The sequence below is a fragment of the Scleropages formosus genome, chromosome 22 (assembly GCF_900964775.1).
Source record: "Scleropages formosus chromosome 22, fSclFor1.1, whole genome shotgun sequence".
Taxonomy (NCBI): domain Eukaryota; kingdom Metazoa; phylum Chordata; class Actinopteri; order Osteoglossiformes; family Osteoglossidae; genus Scleropages; species Scleropages formosus.
Window position 1 is genome coordinate 5,243,420 of NC_041827.1, and position 19,543 is coordinate 5,262,962.

The 19,543-nt window shown below is 45.0% G+C and overlaps 2 protein-coding genes across 5 annotated transcripts; one reads left to right on the plus strand and one right to left on the minus strand.

The window, feature by feature from the left end:
• The first annotated feature begins 493 nt into the window (after nucleotides 1–493).
• Nucleotides 494–6,329, plus strand: LOC108918488 (Y box binding protein 1). Of its 2 annotated transcripts, none has more exons than XM_018725792.1 (8): nucleotides 494–769; nucleotides 2,948–3,011; nucleotides 3,210–3,243; nucleotides 3,357–3,446; nucleotides 4,670–4,993; nucleotides 5,086–5,183; nucleotides 5,497–5,761; nucleotides 5,991–6,329. In XM_018725792.1, exons 1-7 carry the CDS (start codon nucleotides 664–666, stop codon nucleotides 5,729–5,731), a joined length of 951 nt encoding a protein of 316 aa, XP_018581308.1. In that variant the 5' UTR covers nucleotides 494–663; the 3' UTR covers nucleotides 5,732–5,761; nucleotides 5,991–6,329. The 2 variants fall into 2 exon arrangements, with proteins under 2 accessions (XP_018581308.1, XP_018581309.1); XM_018725793.1 differs by having other exon boundaries at nucleotides 5,086–5,171.
• An 89-nt stretch (nucleotides 6,330–6,418) lies between these two features.
• Nucleotides 6,419–17,956, minus strand: LOC108918487 (rho guanine nucleotide exchange factor 16-like). Of its 3 annotated transcripts, none has more exons than XM_018725790.1 (16): nucleotides 17,547–17,836; nucleotides 16,694–16,761; nucleotides 15,714–16,351; nucleotides 14,930–14,981; nucleotides 14,361–14,527; nucleotides 13,594–13,650; nucleotides 12,976–13,136; nucleotides 11,371–11,523; nucleotides 10,916–11,042; nucleotides 10,618–10,692; nucleotides 9,529–9,621; nucleotides 9,269–9,423; nucleotides 7,595–7,774; nucleotides 7,396–7,466; nucleotides 6,794–6,895; nucleotides 6,419–6,709 (listed from the first exon to the last, which is right to left on the minus strand). In XM_018725790.1, exons 3-16 carry the CDS (start codon nucleotides 16,248–16,250, stop codon nucleotides 6,570–6,572), a joined length of 2,070 nt encoding a protein of 689 aa, XP_018581306.1. In that variant the 5' UTR covers nucleotides 16,251–16,351; nucleotides 16,694–16,761; nucleotides 17,547–17,836; the 3' UTR covers nucleotides 6,419–6,569. The 3 variants fall into 3 exon arrangements, with proteins under 3 accessions (XP_018581306.1, XP_018581305.1, XP_018581307.1); XM_018725789.1 differs by having other exon boundaries at nucleotides 17,400–17,836; XM_018725791.1 differs by lacking the exon at nucleotides 16,694–16,761 and having other exon boundaries at nucleotides 17,547–17,956.
• Nucleotides 17,957–19,543: the final 1,587 nt, after the last annotated feature.

The following is a 19,543-nucleotide window of genomic DNA, read 5'->3' on the forward strand; positions in this document are numbered from 1 at the left end:
AACAACTCGTATTTAAACGTTTCAGCTTTAAATTTGTAGTTTAATACAATAAACTCAACCAATTAGTCCTCGTAGCTACACTGACTGTAAAATTATAATATGCATCGTATTCCAACGCAGTAATTTACACCGCCGAACGGTAACTTAATAAAGACTAGCAGCACAGTGGAGCAAACAGCACGTAAAAACAAGCATTACTAACTGTATTAGCGTTATTATAATCTTTAGCCGTTTTATTGTTCAGTCATACAATGGATTGGTATCCTAGCCAGGCAATATGTTTCCAGTGGATTTTTGGTGGGAGGGGCTTACTTTCGCTGCTTCTACTATATACCAATTACCAAGAAGACAGCCTTCTTTGGGTAGCGCCTCAGTTTTTCTTGACCAATAAGAATGGCGGTAGGTGGCGACAAATGTTGACGAGCAGTTACATTGACCAATCCAATGAAAAAATGGGAGTGTCGCTGCCTCAGAATATTGCCCGATATTGACTCTCAATCCGTCCAGTTCGATCGGCAACGGGAGCGGAGAAAGAAAAGCTGAGAGCCCGAAGGCAGCAGCCCCACCACCGCCGGCCCAGGTTACCATCTAGCACCGGGAAAAAACACTAGAAAGCCACCGCCGGCACAAATATAAGTTGGCACCAACAACCAGAAATCCAACATGAGCAGTGAGGCCGAGACACAGCAACAGCCGCCTCAGCCTGCCGAAGCGGAGAGCCCTTCCAGTCCGGCAGCCGCAGCTACCGCGGGGGAAAAGAAGGTCATCGGTGAGTTTCCCGGATGTGGTTTCTACATTGCTTATTGATTTTTATAACTTCTTGAACCCCAAAACTATTCACTCAAAGCATGTCTTCTTAGTTTACCACATAAAATATTCCCTTTAGTTAATGAATTTTGATGACTTGTCGATTTTGTTGACTCGGTAATGAAACTCTTTGTGTGAGGAATTGAGGCAGATCGGGTCGGTTAACGGTCGGCCCCTTCTTCTTGTCGGCTGAGTTCACGTCGTTCCCGGTTCCAGGTCTAACGTCGATCCTCGCGTCAGATAGAGCGCGCACGAGGCCGGGGCGGTTCGGCTAAGGGGCTGGAATCGAGATCGGGCCAAAGAGTCAGTGAGAGAGAGAGAGACTCGAGAGTTGGCTCATCGGCGGTTTATTGTGCGATACGATTGGAGATTTCCCTGTAGCCAGGAGGAGAGCGCTCGCTTGCTCGCTCGGCGCCACGCCGGACCACCACCAGGCCTTGCTTTCTGTCGCTCTCCGGCCGCGCGCGCGCGCGCGGTGTGTGTATATAATTATGTGCCTGCCAGGACCGCCGGCAACCAGCGGCGCACATTCTTGAGTTTGGCCTTCCTCCCCTCCCCGTGACTCTCTCTTGTCCCGTTTTATTTGCCAACTCTTCGTTGTACATTCGAAAGAAATAGTTATTGTGAAAGTTAACCAGGTGAAGGGTGGTAACGGTGGCCGGCGCAGAGTATTTATTTGTCTAGCTCCGTTGCTAACTAACTACCAGCCACCAGGCAGTGCTAAGGACGGTATCTTATCGTATCTCCCGAGTCTGCTTTTCTTCTAACGTTTCCCTTTCGCTGCTAAGGTGCCTGAATAAACATAACTTCATTAAAATACAAGTAAATGTGTCGCGTTAGATGCCGATAGTCTCCTTTCTTGCCACCGAATGCCAGCGAGGAAACTCGTTCGGACGGGCTTGAAATCCAAAATGTCTGCCGCGCTGTTTGGATACGAGACGATACCTTTTGTCTGGGGAATGTTAACTGGCTTTTTTTCCGAGTCCTCGGAAGAATCGAATGTCGTGTGAGCTAGGTTTCCGCGTATTTTTTTTTTTAATCGAAAAAACGCATTTTAAAATGACTGAAAAACGCCGCGGGCAGTTGTATACTTTAGCTTGAGTCGATTGTGTCTGGCGCGAGGCCGAGGCGAGAGTCGCTCAGCCACATGGCTGAAACGGACCGAAACGTTTCGGACATTTTAAAGGCAGTAATCCAACACTGGTATCGTGTGTCTTCCGTGTTGCTCCGTTCAATTCGAAGTCTGCGTGGGAGTCCCGCAGAACTCAAGTATTGGCGTGGTCTGGGATTTCCTTTTTACCATAGGATGGACCACGTGTAAGACGTATGAGAACTTCCTCGTTTCTGGTCGCTCGCGCTGGTTCCAGGAAACGGGCCGCGATTCGTCACTGACCCGCACGAGTGCGAGCGGTGCTGCAGCTAAGCAGCGCTGGAGAAGAGAGCAGCGGGCGGCAGGACGCGCTGCGGTGCCTGTGGCCCGCGTGCCTCCCGCGTGCGGGACGAGGCTCGCGCGGCCTCGGGTCCGTTCAGCTGGACAGCGGCCACTGACCGCGCGCGTCTTGCTGCGGCAGCAGTTCTTTCACATGAGAGTCTAAAAAAAGCGCCGCGCTCCGAGGTTAAAAATAGTAGCTGTGTTCCTTTTCAAGCCTTGTACGTTCTTGCCGAGCGGGACACGTTCACTGGCACCTTACTGAATTCGGCGGTTCAGTGGTATAAGTTGAGGAAGTCGTGTTTACTGCATCGTGAGCCGAGGACTGACGTGGAGGTACCTGTCGGACATCATCGTCGATGTAGCTGGTGAAGTTCAACTTCAGGTTGGGCTTTCTTCAGAAGGGCCCCCGCAGGGACGAACGGCAGTCATTTGTTCTCGGATGCCGGCGAGGATTAGTTCCACTGATGCCTTTTGTTTTGTCATTCACTCGGGATTATATCATTTTTTTTCCCTCTAGCAGAGAGACCTGTAGTGTAAGTGGAGTGTGATACTGCTTAAAATTTAGTTAAATGTTCCTCTCTTTGTGGAGATTGAGTTTAAAATATGTACGTATTACATGTTTGTCTAACACTGTAACTTTGTCTCTTGCATTTTCATATCTGCAGTAGCAGCTGCTCTGAACTCACATGGTGTCACTTCTGTTTACAGCAACAAAAGTTTTGGGGACTGTGAAGTGGTTCAATGTAAGGAATGGCTACGGTTTCATCAACAGGTACGCGTGTCTTTAGTCGCTGTGTCCAATCCTATTAGCAGGACGTCTCATCGCTCACTGGCTCTTGTTTACCTGCTCAACATAATCTGTACTTAAGCCAGTTAGTTCACACCACCTGTGTGTACCAGTATGCTTGGTACACTTCCCCCCCCCCCAATCCATTGTGAAAACTTCTTCACTTTTCTGTTTTTCAACTAGGAATGACACAAAGGAAGATGTGTTTGTACACCAGGTATGTCATTTTTAATGTCTTGGTCTTCTGTCAGTTGTGTATTTATTCATTCATAATGTTAAAGGACACCAGTTGAACACAAAAAGTGCTTACCTTTTGTATGTTTTCAACAGACTGCCATTAAGAAAAACAACCCCAGAAAATACCTTCGCAGTGTTGGAGATGGAGAGACTGTCGAGTTTGATGTGGTTGAAGGAGAAAAGGTAATTACTGATTAATCATCTGAATATGGATCAAATAAGAAAGATGAGTACTTACATATGTGTAGAGGCCCTGGCTGACAACAGCCAGAGATAGATGAATATAAATAGCTTGAAGTGCAGTAATAAATAATATAGTAGTAAAACAACTGCATTCCCTGGGTAAGTGGTTGTTGACATTTGCTTCAGTGCCTTTATTCTGGGAACTTGGGTATTCTCAATGACATTTACATTTATTCATTTAGCGGCTGCGTTTATGCGGAGCGGCTTGCAATGTTAAGGTGCTCGCAATTATTTACCCGTTTATATAGCTGGGTAATTTTACTGGAACACTTTAGGGTATGCACCTTGTTCAAGGATGCTACAGCTGGAGGTGGGATTTGAACCAGCAATGTTTGGGTCAAAAGGCAGCAGCTGTAACCACTGCTCTACCAGCTAGCTAAACTACAAGAAGAAGAGAAAATTGCAGACTTTCTGCCTGATCAGCAGATTGGCTTTAGTTTACAGTAAAACCCTGGTACTTTTGATTTGTTACTTTATAACTACAGTTGTGTTGCTGACCCCAGGGTGTGGAGTCAACAGTCGTGTTGAACTTGTGTGACTTGTTTTCACAGTGAAGACAAGTGAATAACTAGTAGTATGTTGAAAGAATGCTGTAGCATTGTTGGCAGGCTGGAGCGATGGGTGTTTAAGCCCTGTGCCCCGTGGTCACTGTACTGTGAAAGCTGAATGGATGCAGTCATGCTTTTTTTTCTGGCACATTTGAATTCAAGATGACTGTTACTCATGTGAGCATTATGGTTCTGTAATTTATAAGACAGGAAATGTACTTTGACAGACTATACAAGACTTGTGCTGGGAATAAAGTTTGGTCATGAATAATCTCAATGTACAGTGTAGACTGCTCTATGTGTGCTTAGGAAACAGGCATGGTGGATCATAGTTCAGCATATGAGACACCCCAACACCATGAATTGTCATTTGAAATGTTTAAAATGATTGTAAACAAAAGCATACAACAGTCATTGCGCACATCAGCGTTCTTGTGAAATGGAAATAAGTTGAAAGCACTGGGAAAAGGGACCCTGCTGCAGTGCAAACAAACATTTGTGGTTAAGTCAGTTAGTTGGCCTGTACTACATCAGTTACTTCAAACAAGGCGGATGTGACTCAAGTTGCACCTGTGTGACAGTAGCTGATGGATTGCTGTGGTCTTCTTCCCACAGGGTGCAGAGGCGGCCAATGTCACTGGCCCAGGGGGGGTCCCCGTTCAGGGGAGCAAATATGCAGCAGACAGGAATCGCTACAGGAGGTATCCTCGTCGCAGGGGTCCCCCACGTGGTGACTACCAGCAGAACTACCAGAGCGACGGCGAGGGCGAGGGCCATGAGAAGAGGGAAGGGGGGGAGAATGCTCCCGAGGGGGAGATGCAACCTCAACAGCGCAGGCCCACCTTCCCACCAAGGAGGCGCTACCCCCCATACTTTGTCCGTAGGCGCTATGGCCGCCGTCCGCCTTACACCAATGCACCCCGGGCAGAGATGACTGAGGTACGGACACTAGACTGATTGTAGCGGGTGACTCAGGAAATTCGGATGGTTTGTGTTGTTGCCTTGAGAGGTAAGAAGAGTCTCTGTTGCAGGGCGGTGAAGGTGAAGAGAACCAGGGCGGTGTTGACCAGGCCAACAAACCAATGAGGCAGAACTACTACCGAGGCTTCCGTCCAAGGTTCACAGCCAGGTTTGCATGTTGCTCATGAACATGAGGATTTGTAAGTGGCAGTAGAGCTCTTATTAACCCCTAGCGGTTGGATTTTTGCTGCAAAGACATATTGAAGTAATCTGCACATTATATATTAAGGAACCAACCTGTCCTAGTAATTCATGAACTATATTTAGGCAATATAGAACAATTTTTTTTTATTAAAAGTGAAATGTTTATTAAACAGGTTTTTATCAAAAGTTAGTTTTTGTCCCTAGAGCATGTACTGGGAGCACGATCAAGCATGACATGTCTGCAAGCCTCATGGGAATTTGCCTGCCTTTCCCTGCAGGGGTGCCCCTCGTCCAAGACCTCCCCGAGAAGGTGTCAACGAGGAGGACAAGGAGAACCAGGGTGATGCCGGCAAGAACCAGGATCCCGGACAGCGTCGGTATCGCCGCAACTTCAACTACCGCCGTAGACGCCCACAAACCACCAAGCCCCAGGAAGGAAAAGAGAACAAGGCAGTGGACACGCCAGCGGAGAAGCCATCCGCTCCCCAGGCCGAGCAGGGCGGGGCTGAGTAAAGGCCGGAGTACCATCTGTACCATCACCGGGTAGGTACCAGTGAGTCTCAATGCTGCAGTTGGAAAATGACTGACTTCCATCTCCTGTAACTATCAAAGCTTTCCTCCATTTCAGAATGAGTTAAGTACAGCATCTTCCTGTTTAAAGAATATTTACATGGGGGTTAAAAGTAAGGAACTGGAGAACAGGGCATGCCCTACTAGAGCACTGTAAAATGTTTATTTACTAGACAGTGTTTCTGACTTTTTCCTTTTACAGTCATGTCAACATGAAGAAACATCAAAGATCTGAGCAATAAGAAACAGATTTGACTTGACGATCCTGAAAGCTTGCAACATGCGTTTGACCAGATGCCCACCAATTGCCTGCAGAATCTATGCAGCCCTGTTTTTTTCCCATTACTTATGACAGCTTAAACAACAAATTTTATTGGGGGAAATGACATGTTTTTTGTAAATTTGGTTTTAAGTTTTTACACCAAATCGTTTTTAAAGCAGTTCTTTGATATCTGGTCAATTTGACATTTTTAAATAAAGGTTTTTATGTATACAACATGAATTTTAACAAAATGCAAGCGCAAATAAAAGTCAAATGCAACCTTTTGAGAACTCTTATTATGGCATGGTAAGGAGTTTGGACTTTTCCTACAAAACAAACACCACCTGCTTTACATCACTTAACCCCTGTTAAAAGATGCACTGTTTATTAGATGGCAGTCCATACTATGTAAACACACTCAGTAAAATCTCCCTTTAAAAGTCCCATACACACATTGCTCAATGTAGCCCTTTCCACAGCATGCCCATATTCCATAAAACAAGGGAGAGGGAATCATTCTCACACATTAGTCTCCTTGCGCAGTCGCTCCATGCGGCGCATGTTGCTTGCCACAGCTGCACGGTTTGTGATCTCAGTAACACAACTACTCAGAAACCAACCCTGTTGTCCATCTCGCATCCGCTCACCCTGGTACCAGTCTGAAATGGCACAAGCAGTAGTATGACATAGGCTCAAATAAAGGTGTGGACAGGTCATCAGACTGGAGAAAGTGCTTGTCTCACCATCTTTGGCCTGCAGGACAATGACCACTTCGGCTTGCTGCAGCCCCAGTTCATCCGGCTCCTTTGGAAGGTAGGCCTGGGTCACTTCATACTGGGGTAGATCTAAAATTGTAGGGCACCTTTTGTATTATACGGCAGCTTAAAACAAATGTTACGCAGACCTGTCAAACAAAAAACTAGTCCGTCCATAAAATCTTATGGAAGAACTTGCACAAGGTGAGGAAATGATGCTGTGCAATGTACTAGTCACGTGTCGACAGCTATTTTGATTAAGACAATTGCAAAATTTTAGTTGCCAGTAGTGTCTCGCTTTGTATGGATTTTGGACAAAGTACAAATATACTGGATAAAATATATCCCAACTTTATAGACTACCTATATTTTTCCACATCAAGGAGAATCTAAGGTGTCCCCCGCAAAAAAACAAGAGAAGCTACTAAGTAGGTCTCTATGTTTTGCAATCACTTCATTATGTCACACTGGTCCGCCTTAACATTTTTTCCACAAAAGAAATATCCACTTTGTCTCAGTATATGTACCTCTTCATACTGTATAGCAGGGACCATGTGTGCTAATAAAAAACACTGCATTTTTACACCTACCCTCTTTATTGATTGTATCATCGTTCCTCTTGTGCCGTTGCAGAGCAGTTATCCATCGAGCTCGATCCACCCTGAGAACAACAAACAAAAGTACACATACTGTACTTCAGTGGCATGACAATATCTGAAACTACCACTAGGGGGAGATGCAGTAAATAGATAATGACTATGTGAAGAGAGCTGGAAAGTGGAGACTCACTGAGATTCCGCCACCAGGCCAATGTGTTCTGCACGCCCATCGCAGTTCTTCTTCATCCGCAGTCTGAAAGAGTAAAGGCTGTTCTGCTTCACTGGTGGGGACACTTGCCCATCTGATCTGTCCAGCTCCACCTCCAGGTTCTCCAGTGTAGCATAATCCATCACCACATAGCTTTCCTCACTGGTCAGACAAGAACAAACAGTCAGAGCAAAGGAAGGAAAAGATTCTTCTTTCTCACCAGGCCTATGGTAGAAACAGCCATGAAGAAAAGTGCTGTGTGCTCCCAGGCAAATCCAGCCTATGTGAACAAAGTTTTTCTACCACATAGCTCATGTTTCCTTAGGCAGGGCTGAAAACCTCTTGACTGCAAGCCTAGAAATTCTAATCCAGGGACAAGGGCACTACTGCCCATACACTGTGTGTGTGCGTGCACACGTGTGTAAACACCTTAATGCATCTGAACAGACATTTCTTGGAAGGCTGTAACATCTTTTCACAAAGATATGCTGTCCTTTAGACAAAATAACTCTTGGCCCAGAGAAAATGTTATGCTTTCCAGTTCTACAAAAATGAACTGAATGGCCCTGAAAAACAGATACAGATTTTTGACACACAGGGATCAGGTTGTGTAACACTAAACCTCTGTTACATTTACATTTATTCACTTAGCAGACACTTTTCTCCAAAGCGACTTAAAATGGATATTATGTAGTGTTATCAGCCCACACACCTTATTCACCAAGGTGACTTACACTGGGCCACTCATCCATACATCAGTGAAACACACACTCTCTCTGTGACTCATGCACTATGGGGGAACCTGAACAGCATGTCTTTGGACTGTGGGAGGAAGCCAGAGCACCCGGAGGAAAGCCATGCAGACATGGGAAGAACACGCAAACTCCAAACTGTTAATCGGTATTCAATTCTGAGACAGAGTGGTATCTCAATCAGTTCTTCATCTGCAAAGCACTGAAGTGAAAAATTTATATTGCATTTATGTACATTTCCTCATTAGCTGACACTTTTTTTTCCAAAGCAACATGCAATTATTTGTGTACTCGCTACCTGTATTCAAGATGACTTACAGCACCAGATTACTATAGTAAACTCCATAGTCATTCACCCATCTATATGTCAGAGCAATGTAGTGCATCCACACACGGCTTCTTAAGAGTCAGCAATTCAAATGAAACGCATGACTCTGAACTGGAGCCAGGGGAGGAGGGGAAACTGGAACAGTTGGAGGAAGAACCTACACATGCATGGGTGCATGTGCAAACCCCAGAGTGACTAAACAAGGACTGAACCTACAGCCTAGGCATGGGGAGGTGGCAGTGCTACAGTATGTACTGCGCTATAATACCTGCTTAACTATATTTCAGTGAAATGGTGTATAGTAACATCTAGTGAACTGGTATAGAATCAAAGTCACACACTAAGATTCCACTTAGAAATCTACACTTGTAAATATCACCCAGATCTTGTTCATTCCATATGGGTGATCAGTTGAAATCAAATGGTGGAAACTTCAAACTTGCAAAAGTCAAGCTTTATAGTGGCAATTTCATGTCTTCTTCATGAAATATACTAAACTGCTATTGACAGCACCGTTTGTGTGGCAGTATTCATGAGCAGTAACAAATTACTACGGTGGAAGCGCGAGACACCAACCTTTTCTTCCTAGTGACGATAAGCACATCGTTGAATAGGAAGAGGTAGTAGCTCTTGGCACTGAAGGCTTTAGAGAAGATGCTGAGTTCCTCGGTACATATAGCCAGTTCCCCAGACTTCTGCAGCCACCGTGATGAGGAGATCAAGGGGAACGGCTAGAGAAAAGCAGAGGGTCCCATCAACTTCCATGCTGACACCACCCACCCCCATAGAGGACAGGTGCAACTTCATACTCCAGGTATGCAGTGCAGCAGTCATACCTTTATTTTGCCAAAGTCCAGCTGTTTTTGGATGGTGCATAACTGTTCAGTCCTCTCCATGTTTCTGGCACCCTCATTACATTTCTTTACCAGCTGAAATGTAAGACCACATAAATGAGCAGTCTCGACAGAAACGCTTTGCATGAGGTGTCCAGTTTTTCTAGGTGCTTAAAGATAACTGCAAATTTGCTTTAAAAAATGGTCTACAAGACATACTGTTTGAGCAGATTTTTCCTCTACCTCCCTTTTTTTCCAATCATTAAAAAAAAAAAATGCTGCTTAAGAGATAAAAAGCTGTAAGTGCTTAAAGCAGTTCACACACCAATAGGCTATTACCTGAGCAAACTTTGCTTACTTTAACTTACCCTGGTGCAGGGTAATGTGGCAAACTACTTGTACATTTTCACAATTCCTCCTACCTGTTCTTACAAAAAAAAAAAAAAAAATCCACTCAGGAGTCCATGTTGGAACAGCACTGTTCTACACATTTATTGTACTGACCAAATAAAATTAAGTTCCACTCCAATTGGCCAGTTCAGAGTATTGCAGCAGGCAATGAATAGGTCACATTATTATTCAGCTGACAACTTTGACCAAAGTCACTTTCAATTTCAAGATTAAATGTTCATGCATGTAACAGTAGCAATAATGTGCCCAACACGTTAAGTCAAGCTGGATGTGTTCTTGCCTTGATGCAGATTGTTTCCACACTTAAAACTGTTGCATCACCTCAATATAACAGCATCAGCTGTATGCAATGACATTTATTCATTTAGCTGATGCTTTTCTCCAAGGTGACTTACAATGTTAAGCTTTTAGAATTATTTACCCATTTATACAGCTGGGCATTTTTTTTATTGGAGAAATTTAGGGTAGGTACCTTGCTCAAGTGTACTAAAACTGGAGGAGGGAATTGAATCTGCGACCTCTGGGCGCAAAGGCAGCAGCTCTAATCACTTGTACTTCAGCTCATGCTCAGTTGAGCCTAACAGAGGTGCTACTGATTAATTGCTACAAAGAGCACCAACCAGGCTGAGCACACCACAGCAGACACTGGGAACTGACAGATCAAGTCCAGTTGTTCACTACCTTGCTGATGGCCTTCAGTGCCCATGCTGCACTGAAGTACTCTGCTGTGTTCTCAGGAGTTTTCTGGCAGATGGTCTGTGTAGACAGTGACACAAGAAGACCAGTTTTGCAGATTTATGTACATGCAAATACCAGTATCTGCAGCAGGCTTACGTACGCCACAGAATGTGTGTTGATGCTGTACATACATATGCACTGGTCAAAAAGTAAGCGTGTAGTCAGTAACTGCAGTGAGCATCTGAGGTGTAGAGTATATGACGTGCAGCTTCACAACAAGCTGCGAGTCTGCAACACTCACATCCATGAGCAGTGGGAGGCGGGTGACTCGCTGCATAGGCAGGATGAGGAATGAGATCATGGGGAGGCCTCCACACTCCGGACTCATCTCAATCTTCTTCAACACCTCCTTGAACTCGTTCTTTGCTCTAACAAAGACACAAATACCCATGCAAACCATACAACGTTCCACCCGACATCTTTAATCATGATGGTTAAATAACATTTCCAAGGAGTGATCTGCATTAGTAGCTGTGTTGCTTTTAAAAAGACAATACAGGAATGCTGCCTTTCCTGATCTGAGAAACTGCCAAGGTAAGTGTTCTGGAGTGAAATCCATTTTTAAGTCAAAACAAGTCCAGTTAAAAATGGCAGAAAACAGCATAGGGAGGTAAGGAGGGTCATGTTTTGATCTCTCTAGTGTTTTTCCAAATTTTATAAGCGGTGCCTCCAATCGGGCTGAGGATGTTGACTCACAGAAGTTTCTGGAACACCCTGAGCTGAAAGGTCTCATTGGAGCAGTAGATGATGTATGGCTGGAAGTGGCGAGTCGCATGCTCCTGCACAATATCACTGATGTCTTGGATCAAAGGATTTTCACGGTGCCTTCTTTCCAGGTCCTCGAAAAACCTGTCAAAGATGGGGGTAGTTAAGGGAGCATGGAGAGCTGCAGATGTAAGGTGCTTCAGATCAATTGCTCAAGTAAAATATCTAACCGCATAGAGAGAGAAAGTGTTAATGATTTTAAAAATCAGAGTACCACATAACACCATTCGTAGAGCAAAGAAGGGGATATGTTTCACCCAATGTTCAAGCAAGCCTTAATGTCTTCCCCCAGTGCTTGAGTACCGGTGATAATATCTCGTCTCCAAGTTACTGACAAGTTATGCCACTGCCGTACAAATATTCATGGTGAACAAATGCAGATTAACAACTGGGTGTGAAAGTAAACTGAACTGGACAATCATGACACTGCCACTACCCTCCATTAAGGCACTGTGACCACACTGATACCTATGGTTAACACACGTAAGAATGGCAAGAAAGAAAGCCATATAGCAAACTGACAAAACCTCCATGCCCTTGTTTCGTTCATAAATCACAATTACACAGCTGCTTAATTCAGTATTTGGAAATTAAGCATGAACAACTGAAATATGCAGAACAGGATGGTATCATCACATTGGTATAGAAATTTTACCCCCGATAAGGATCAGCAGCTGAATGCCACTGCACAGAAAGCATCAACAGGCTGCATCAGATCCAGCGCAACCTGCCCCAATCTCAGACCTGAGATCACACACATGGGTCTGACAGGCTGCCACATGCAGGCCTACCAGGTATCTTTAAGCAGATCCCTGTCCCACTGCTCAGCCACAGAACCAGTTTGGCAGACGTGTCAAAACCTGACCGTTGGTTCTTACATGTTACTGCAAACCAGCAAGGAGGGGTGGTTTCCAGAGGAGACATGCCCCCCAGAGCCCAAGGACTTATCTTTTCATACTGCCTCCACACCCTACAACTGCCTGTTTATTCTGCCTTTTCATAGGAACTCAAAAACAGAGAAATGGCACAGGAGGAGTTTCTGTGACACAGGTTATTTACTGGTAGTTTTTGTGCATCCTGTTTTGTTCGTACTGCTCAGGTATGACACGGAACTTCAGAGGTTCATGCTAGAACCCATCCCTGAAACTGATACAACCCTCCCACAGCTATTCACCAACCCTCCCACCACCCCCATATCATTGAAGGAGAGTCTCACACCTCCCAGCTCCTTCCCTATTTTTCTCATACCCCATATCACTATCATGCCTCAAGCCTCATTCCTCTTGTTAGCACTCTCATTCTAACCAGACACCTGGTGGCTGTTCTCACTACTCCAAAATTCAGCTACCAATTTCGAGACACCTTTACAAACCTTTAGTGCTTTGTCTGGCTTCCACAGAGTCCTCTCACTGCTCCCCACAAGCCTTCATAAGCATCCCATGGATTTTCAGCATGACTCAGCCTTTCACCCCCCCACCCAAAAGAAAATCACCCTTCTTCCTGGCACGTCCTGGTACCCTTCACAGGTCTCCTCACCGCTGACTGGCGGCCTGGATATCTGCGATGTTGGAGAACAGGTGATGATGCTCAGTGGCAGTCATGGTGCACCGCAAGTCTTTGTTGGCTTTGAACTGACGCACCAGGATATTCAGGCTGTGCTGGTAGGAGTACTCAGATGTAATGACCTCAAATATGGCCTGCAACACACAGCCATTCAAACATTTATTATGGACCAAGCATTCTAGGAGTTACAGTCCTTGAGGAAATTCTTAGAGTATAAATCCGCACTAGAATCAGAAATCAAAAATATATTACTTGAACCTAGCATTCAAAGCACCTGAAAAGTTGACGAAAAAGTCTTTCCAATCTAAAATGTTTGTATTTTACCTGTGAGACGATGTACAGAGAGAGGTAAGGGGGCACTGAGAAAGTCACAAGTAAGCATGGGTAACATGTAGCATCAGATGCCAGGAAGGTCAACAGTATACTGTTCTTTGGAAGCACTCAGAAAAAACACCTAATTCATGCTTCACTGTTAAAAGTCAAGTCATCGACACCAGTTACTAAAGGAATTATAACAGAAGTACAAAGCTTTCACAATGGGATGTTTTATTTAATCAAGAAAAGGCCTCCCACTTTTGTACAGTCACTCACCTCTTGTCGTTTGCGTTCTGCTGATGTTATGTTCAGGAGAATACCAGTTTCCTGTACCTGAAATGCATACATCAGCTATTTCACATTATCAATAAATTGTTCTTTATCCAGATATGAAGTACTTAACTGCTGAATATGAAACAGCTCAATCACTGTTAAGCTCATTTTAAGTGCTCTTGGGAATTTGCTGCAAAGGAAATTGTGAGTTTGTTGCTTTACAAGCTTTTGTACAACAATAGTTTGCATTAACAACCTTCAGCGACAGACAATGAACACTTTAAAAGGAAATAAATAACCTACACAATTACTCATCTCTTCACAGTCCACTTAAAAGTGAACTCCTTTCCAGGTACCTGGGAACAGGTTTTTCCTGTTTATGGTCTTTTCATTCAGAAACATTCATTTGTTTATATACAGTATTGAGGTCTTCCTACTCTTAACTTCTCAGCACAACTAAAATCTCAGATTACAGTCATTACAGAGGTCTTTGCACAGTGAACAATATAATGAAGACAACTTAAAGGCAGCTATAGAACATGAAATAATATAACAGGCATAACCAACTGAGGTGGTTTACAAAAAACATTCCCCCTCCCAGATCAGGCATATCTTGGAGATAAATCAAACTTACACTGTTTTTAGGATTGGCCTTGAAGGTAGGAGTAAATACTCAGTGAAAGCACCTCAAGCAAACAAAGCAGGAAAAACAGACTGTTCTTGCCCATGCAGATGTTTTGCATGATGGCTTTTCCCACAATGAGACTCACCTGAGGAAGCTGGCTCCATGAGAGGTGGGCAGCCCGGTAGTTCTTGACCACTATGCCCTGATCTGGCTCAGGAGGCTCGACAGGCGAATTGTCCAGCAGCTCATCGTCAGGACTCTGATTGTTAGAGTTCAGGCCTCTTTCTCTGATCTCCTGGTAGAGGCGAGGCTCTGCAACAGTTGGCAGAGTCAGCAAGCCGGGATGAACACCATCTTACTACCATTACAAAGATTCAAGTAAGCTCTCCACCCATCTCCTCCTTCTCAGTCCACACTATCAACAGCTACAGCATCTTGCCATTCTAATGCACAACTTATTACCAAATACATTTTGTCAACTGGGTGTAAGTTAGCCAACATCCTTAATTTAACACAAAATAATAAAAGTGCTTTTATTTGTTCATAATAAACCATGCAATATACTTTTCCCCATTTGACACCTTTATTAGCATTATGTAAAAATTGCAAATTTATTGCACTGTAAATGCTTTTTTCTAAAGACATCAAGTTCTCACACTTGAAATTGCATTACACAGAAATCAATGATGTGAAACAGCAGCTTATGACTCTCACCATCTTTGAAAGAGCCTTTATGTTTTCGGTTCTTTCTTCGTCTCAGGGTCCTCTGAACATTAAAAAAAGATTACACTTGTAGCAGCAAAGTATGCAGAAATGCATGTGTCAGACACCACAATGTGAGAAATGTCTGCAGATTTTACCTCTCCAAGTTCATCCCATCAACAGCAACTTACACAGGACATCCATTTCTGCCTATACAGATGCTCCTCTACTAACGATGGTTTGACTTACGATTTTTCGAAACTACGATGGTACGATAGCGATACGCATTCGGTAGAATCCATACTTTGTGTTTTGAATTTCGATCTGTTCCCACGCATGCAATATGCAGTACTATACTCTCTCCCGATGCTTGAGCAATGGCAGCGAGTCGCAACATCCACTCAACCACGCTCGCCGTCTCCTTAGCAATCACGCAAACGAGTGTAAACAACTGCAAGTGTAAACAACCAATACTGTGTTGAAAGTTTTTTTGTGTTTTCGCATCCCATCATGTCTACTAAACAGCCATGTGTGTCTCCTGCTTAAATTTGCCCAGCTGTAGGCTATGGTAAGTGTTTTGAACACGTTTAAGGCTCAACAAGCAAGGCTATGATGTTCGGTCGGTGGGGTACTGTATTCTTTTTCGACTTATGATGGGTTTATCAGAACGTAACCCCACTGTTAGTCAAGGAGCATCTGTAGTACCATGATGGGGGAGATCCTGCCACTTGTTCATATAAATAACTAACTGCGGAGCAATATTTCACCCCATCCCACTCTGAAACACACTACTTGCCTTGCTATGTCGAGGGTTGCTGTCACGCTGGGTGATGGGTGACCCCTCCTCTTTAACAGTGTTGAGAGAGTTAGTGCCTTGCTCAATGGCCATGTCATCATTGGTTAAGAACCGCACAGCAGCACGGTATGATTTGTTCCTGCGGTTTCTCTGGAGGGAGCCCCCCTCTCCATCACTGTCATAGTCCTCCCATGAGACATCTGAGGGGGGTGCTGAGACCCGCTTGTCCGTGTTGCTCTGCAGCTGCACAGGTAGGGTGACCACGGTAGTGTGGTGGCGGGTCTTGGTGCGGCTGGTCACCGCTAGGTTCTTGGGAATGAGCTGCTGAGTGCCCAACTTGAGAGCGACCTTACTCTGGGTGCTGAGCACAACTTTACTAGAACTCCTCCCATCGCAGGCCTCCACCACTGTACCCTTTGTTCGCCTAGAGCCGGTGTGGCAGTCCAGCTGGAAATTCGATAAGTGCTGCTCCAGCAGGAGAGGTGCCTCATCTGCCATTTGTCCAGGACTAGAGTTCTCCAAACCCTTGAGAGACATGTAGGCCAAATGCACCACTGGCCGTGAGCCCCGTGCCACCAGCAATTCTTCTCAGCACATCATTGCCAATATTGCGGGTCAGAACCAAAACCAGAGGGACCCTGCATTTCAGGAAAAAGCAAAAAAAGTCAAGTCTCACTCGTATAGTTACTGAAGAGGTGACAAGTGGTAGCACTGGAATCACAGGCTAAATATCGGAATTAGGATTAAACAAATACTAATACTTTCTCTACCACATAAAAATATTCACTAGTCCACATTCACTGAAGGGTTCACAGCAAAGTGACACAGAAAGTAATGCTGATGCCTCACAGCTCCCGACAGCGTTTTGGGTCTAGATTCGAACCCAGCTCCGTCCATGTAGAGTCTGCACGTTCCCTCTGTGGGTTTAGTCCAAAGACATTCACGGAGGAAGACAATGGTAAACCACTTCAGTACCATACCTTAAAATACCGCACACGACGAGCAACCGCCAGGAATCAACTCCCGACTTGAAGGCACTAACCCTAACCTGCAGGTGAAAGGGTGTGCAGCAGGTCAGATACTGTTTTTGGGAAAAGTAATAATGACCCTGACAGAAAAGCCCAACAGTATCGTAATTATAATTTCCAGTATAAACACACTCGAACCCTTCCTGAAGGGAGCAAGAAAGACTCACTGCGAGCAGTTTCTTTGCATGTGGAGAAGTCTCTGCTCCAAAGGGACTCTGTGCCCTTCCCATGGTAAATGCAACACACACCAATCCCCCCCCACGCAAACACCGATTAAAAGACTACAGTAACAGTAAAAGTGTTTAACTTTAACAGTTTGACAAAGGGGACACACAAACACCAGTGTCGCCCAGGCCACTGCCCTTACTAACCTTGCAAAGTCAACATTTAGTCTTTAAACGCGAACACCGAAGCACACACAGTATTACACTGTTAGTTAAGTTGAAGAATTCGGTTTCCCGTTACTAAAGTGTGTGTGTGTTTACTGATACTGATACTAGCGTTACCACACACGCGGGCTTAATTCCGCTGATTACCCTAATTCAACCGAAACACCTTCCGAACTCACAATTTGGGTCCCGGTTCACTCCAACTATATAATTCGCTTCAGAAACAAGGAAATATAATTAGCCTTTACTTCTAGTACACAAAACTTTACTTTGCCTGTCCTCTTCGCTTCGGCAGCCAGCTCGCGCACGGCACGTCACGCTCCAGTGGAAAACGACGTCCTCACGGTTCGGCGGAAGACAAGCGACCACAATTAAATTTTTTTTTCCACTATTTCATGCGGTTTACCGTAATTTACCTCGCTAGTACTGTAAAATGTGGTTCGGGGCGGGCGAGTGGCCGGTGGGGAGCGCGTTCCCGTGCGCCGCCTCGCTCACGGCTCTCCGCGCGCTTCCTGACTTGCGTTGCCCTCTCCTCCCGAAGATTCGGGTCCGCGCGGCGCGTCGCTCTTACAGGTGAGCGGAGGGCCGACGGGAGCCTCGTCTTCGTGCTCGTTAGGCAGACGCAAGAGCCGCGCGCACCACTTCCCGGCACCCTCCGGCGCTGTACGGACAGTAGGTAGCGGAGCGGTTAAGGCAGCCTTACAGCGTGAAGGTGCCCGGATTGACCCTCCCCTCCGCTGCCCCTCGCGCGCTGTAGTACCTTCGCTCACGGCACTTAGTGAATAACTCACTGTATAGGGACACCTGGCGGTGTACTGGTTAGCAGTGCTGCCCTTAGACCCAAAAGTTGCAGGTTCGAATCCTATAACACCCTTCCATTTACCATAAGTTACTCCAGTAAAACTACTCAGCTGTCTAAATAGTTGCAATTTGCTTATCACTCTAAGTTGTTTTGGAGAAAAGCATCAGCTGAAAATGTTGATCATTGTGAAACTGGTTATCTAGCATTATAAATCTCCTTGAGCTAATGTAATGACTGTACCTTATTGTGACAGAATTAATCTCCCTCTTTGTTTTCTAACTCTAATGTGCCTGTTAGGTTCTATACTTTATTTATTTTCATTGAGGGCTCTTTGACACACTGATGTAGAGCACTGAAAAAAGGCATGAGAGAAATAGATAATTGGCTATATGTTAAGTTACTACGGTATCCATGCAGTTATTAAAACTGTAAGTAAGCCTACTGGCCACGGAGGAAAGGAACACAAAACTCCCAGCTGAAAGGTAAGGCAGGAAAACAAACTCTGGGGGTCCAAGTGCCAGTGGCTATCCACCCCTCCTGGGCATTCTAGATTAAAAAAAGACTTGATTAATAAAGTTGTAGCCAAGTGTTAATACCAGTTCACACAGGGACGTCTCGTTCAGCGTGGCAGGCAGTCATCACATTCAGTCGACACGGGGTGCTGGTATCACACCTAGAATTCTTTATCAAAGCTGGCTTACATTATCAGGCTAAGTAAAATATGTTACAATAAAACAAAAATAACAGTACTTCTCCCAGACTGGGTCATCCAAGATTCAGCAGGCCTGGGGGTGCTGTTTACCCGTGAACCCCTGCTGGTTGAGTAACCCGTGTAGCCCAGTCAGGTGCAGCCAGAAAAGACTAGGCGGAGTTGCCTTGTGGGCTCACCACCAGCAAGGTGAGCTTTGAGGTTGGGTGCAGTACCCTGGTCTTTTGGTGTGGTCAGGGGAATTGCAAGATTTGGTGCAGCAAATATGTTCTTGTAAACACCGTGCATAAATGAGGTGTTGATTCTGAAGTTTCCTTGGAGGAAGTTTGCAGTTTACCCACTTGTAGTCACAAGCTTTGAGGAATGACCAGAGGACCAAAACTGCAGTTATAAGTGAAAGAAATGAGATTCCTTTACAGCATAGCAGGGCTTGCAGTTTATGACAGGTTGAGGAACTCAGTGATAAAGGGTGCCTCTTGGAGTAGAGTTGCTGTTCTTCTCCGGAAGGTGTACCAGGCGTGTCCTGCTGGGAGGTGACCACGGGACAGATCCTGGGCGTGCTGGAGAGATTAATTTCCCAGTCTGGCATGGGAATGCTTGGGGATCCCCAGGGGGAGTTGAAACTGTTGTTGTGGAAAGGGAAGTGTGGTCTATCCTGCTTGGCCTGTTGCAATCCTGACCCTCACCAGGATAAGAGGTTTGTAAGTGGATAGGTGGACAGACAGCAAACAAAAGATAACTAGACAATGAAAATGTCACAATGAGGTGTTGATGGTTAAATACTTAGGGAATTATTCTGCATTTCCATTTCTAGCTTCAACAGCAATGAACACCCCCACCCAACCCATGGTAACACAAGGTGGGTGCAACTTCACAGGCCTATCAGTAGTCCAATATTCAAA

Excerpts from the sequence above, each read along its gene's own strand:
- LOC108918488 (XM_018725792.1), top strand. The coding sequence starts at position 664 with ATGAGCAGTGAGGCCGAGACACAGCAACAGCCGCCTCAGCCTGCCGAA. Across the intron at positions 3,244-3,356 it reads AAGATGTGTTTGTACACCAG|ACTGCCATTAAGAAAAACAA; the intron begins GTATGTCATTTT and ends TGTTTTCAACAG. Across the intron at positions 5,184-5,496 it reads CGTCCAAGGTTCACAGCCAG|GGGTGCCCCTCGTCCAAGAC; the intron begins GTTTGCATGTTG and ends CTTTCCCTGCAG.
- LOC108918487 (XM_018725791.1), bottom strand. The coding sequence starts at position 16,250 with ATGTCTCTCAAGGGTTTGGAGAACTCTAGTCCTGGACAAATGGCAGAT. Across the intron at positions 11,524-12,975 it reads ATCCAGGCCGCCAGTCAGCG|GTTTTTCGAGGACCTGGAAA; the intron begins GTGAGGAGACCT and ends CATCTTTGACAG. Across the intron at positions 9,424-9,528 it reads TGGACTTTGGCAAAATAAAG|CCGTTCCCCTTGATCTCCTC; the intron begins GTATGACTGCTG and ends GCTTTTCTCTAG.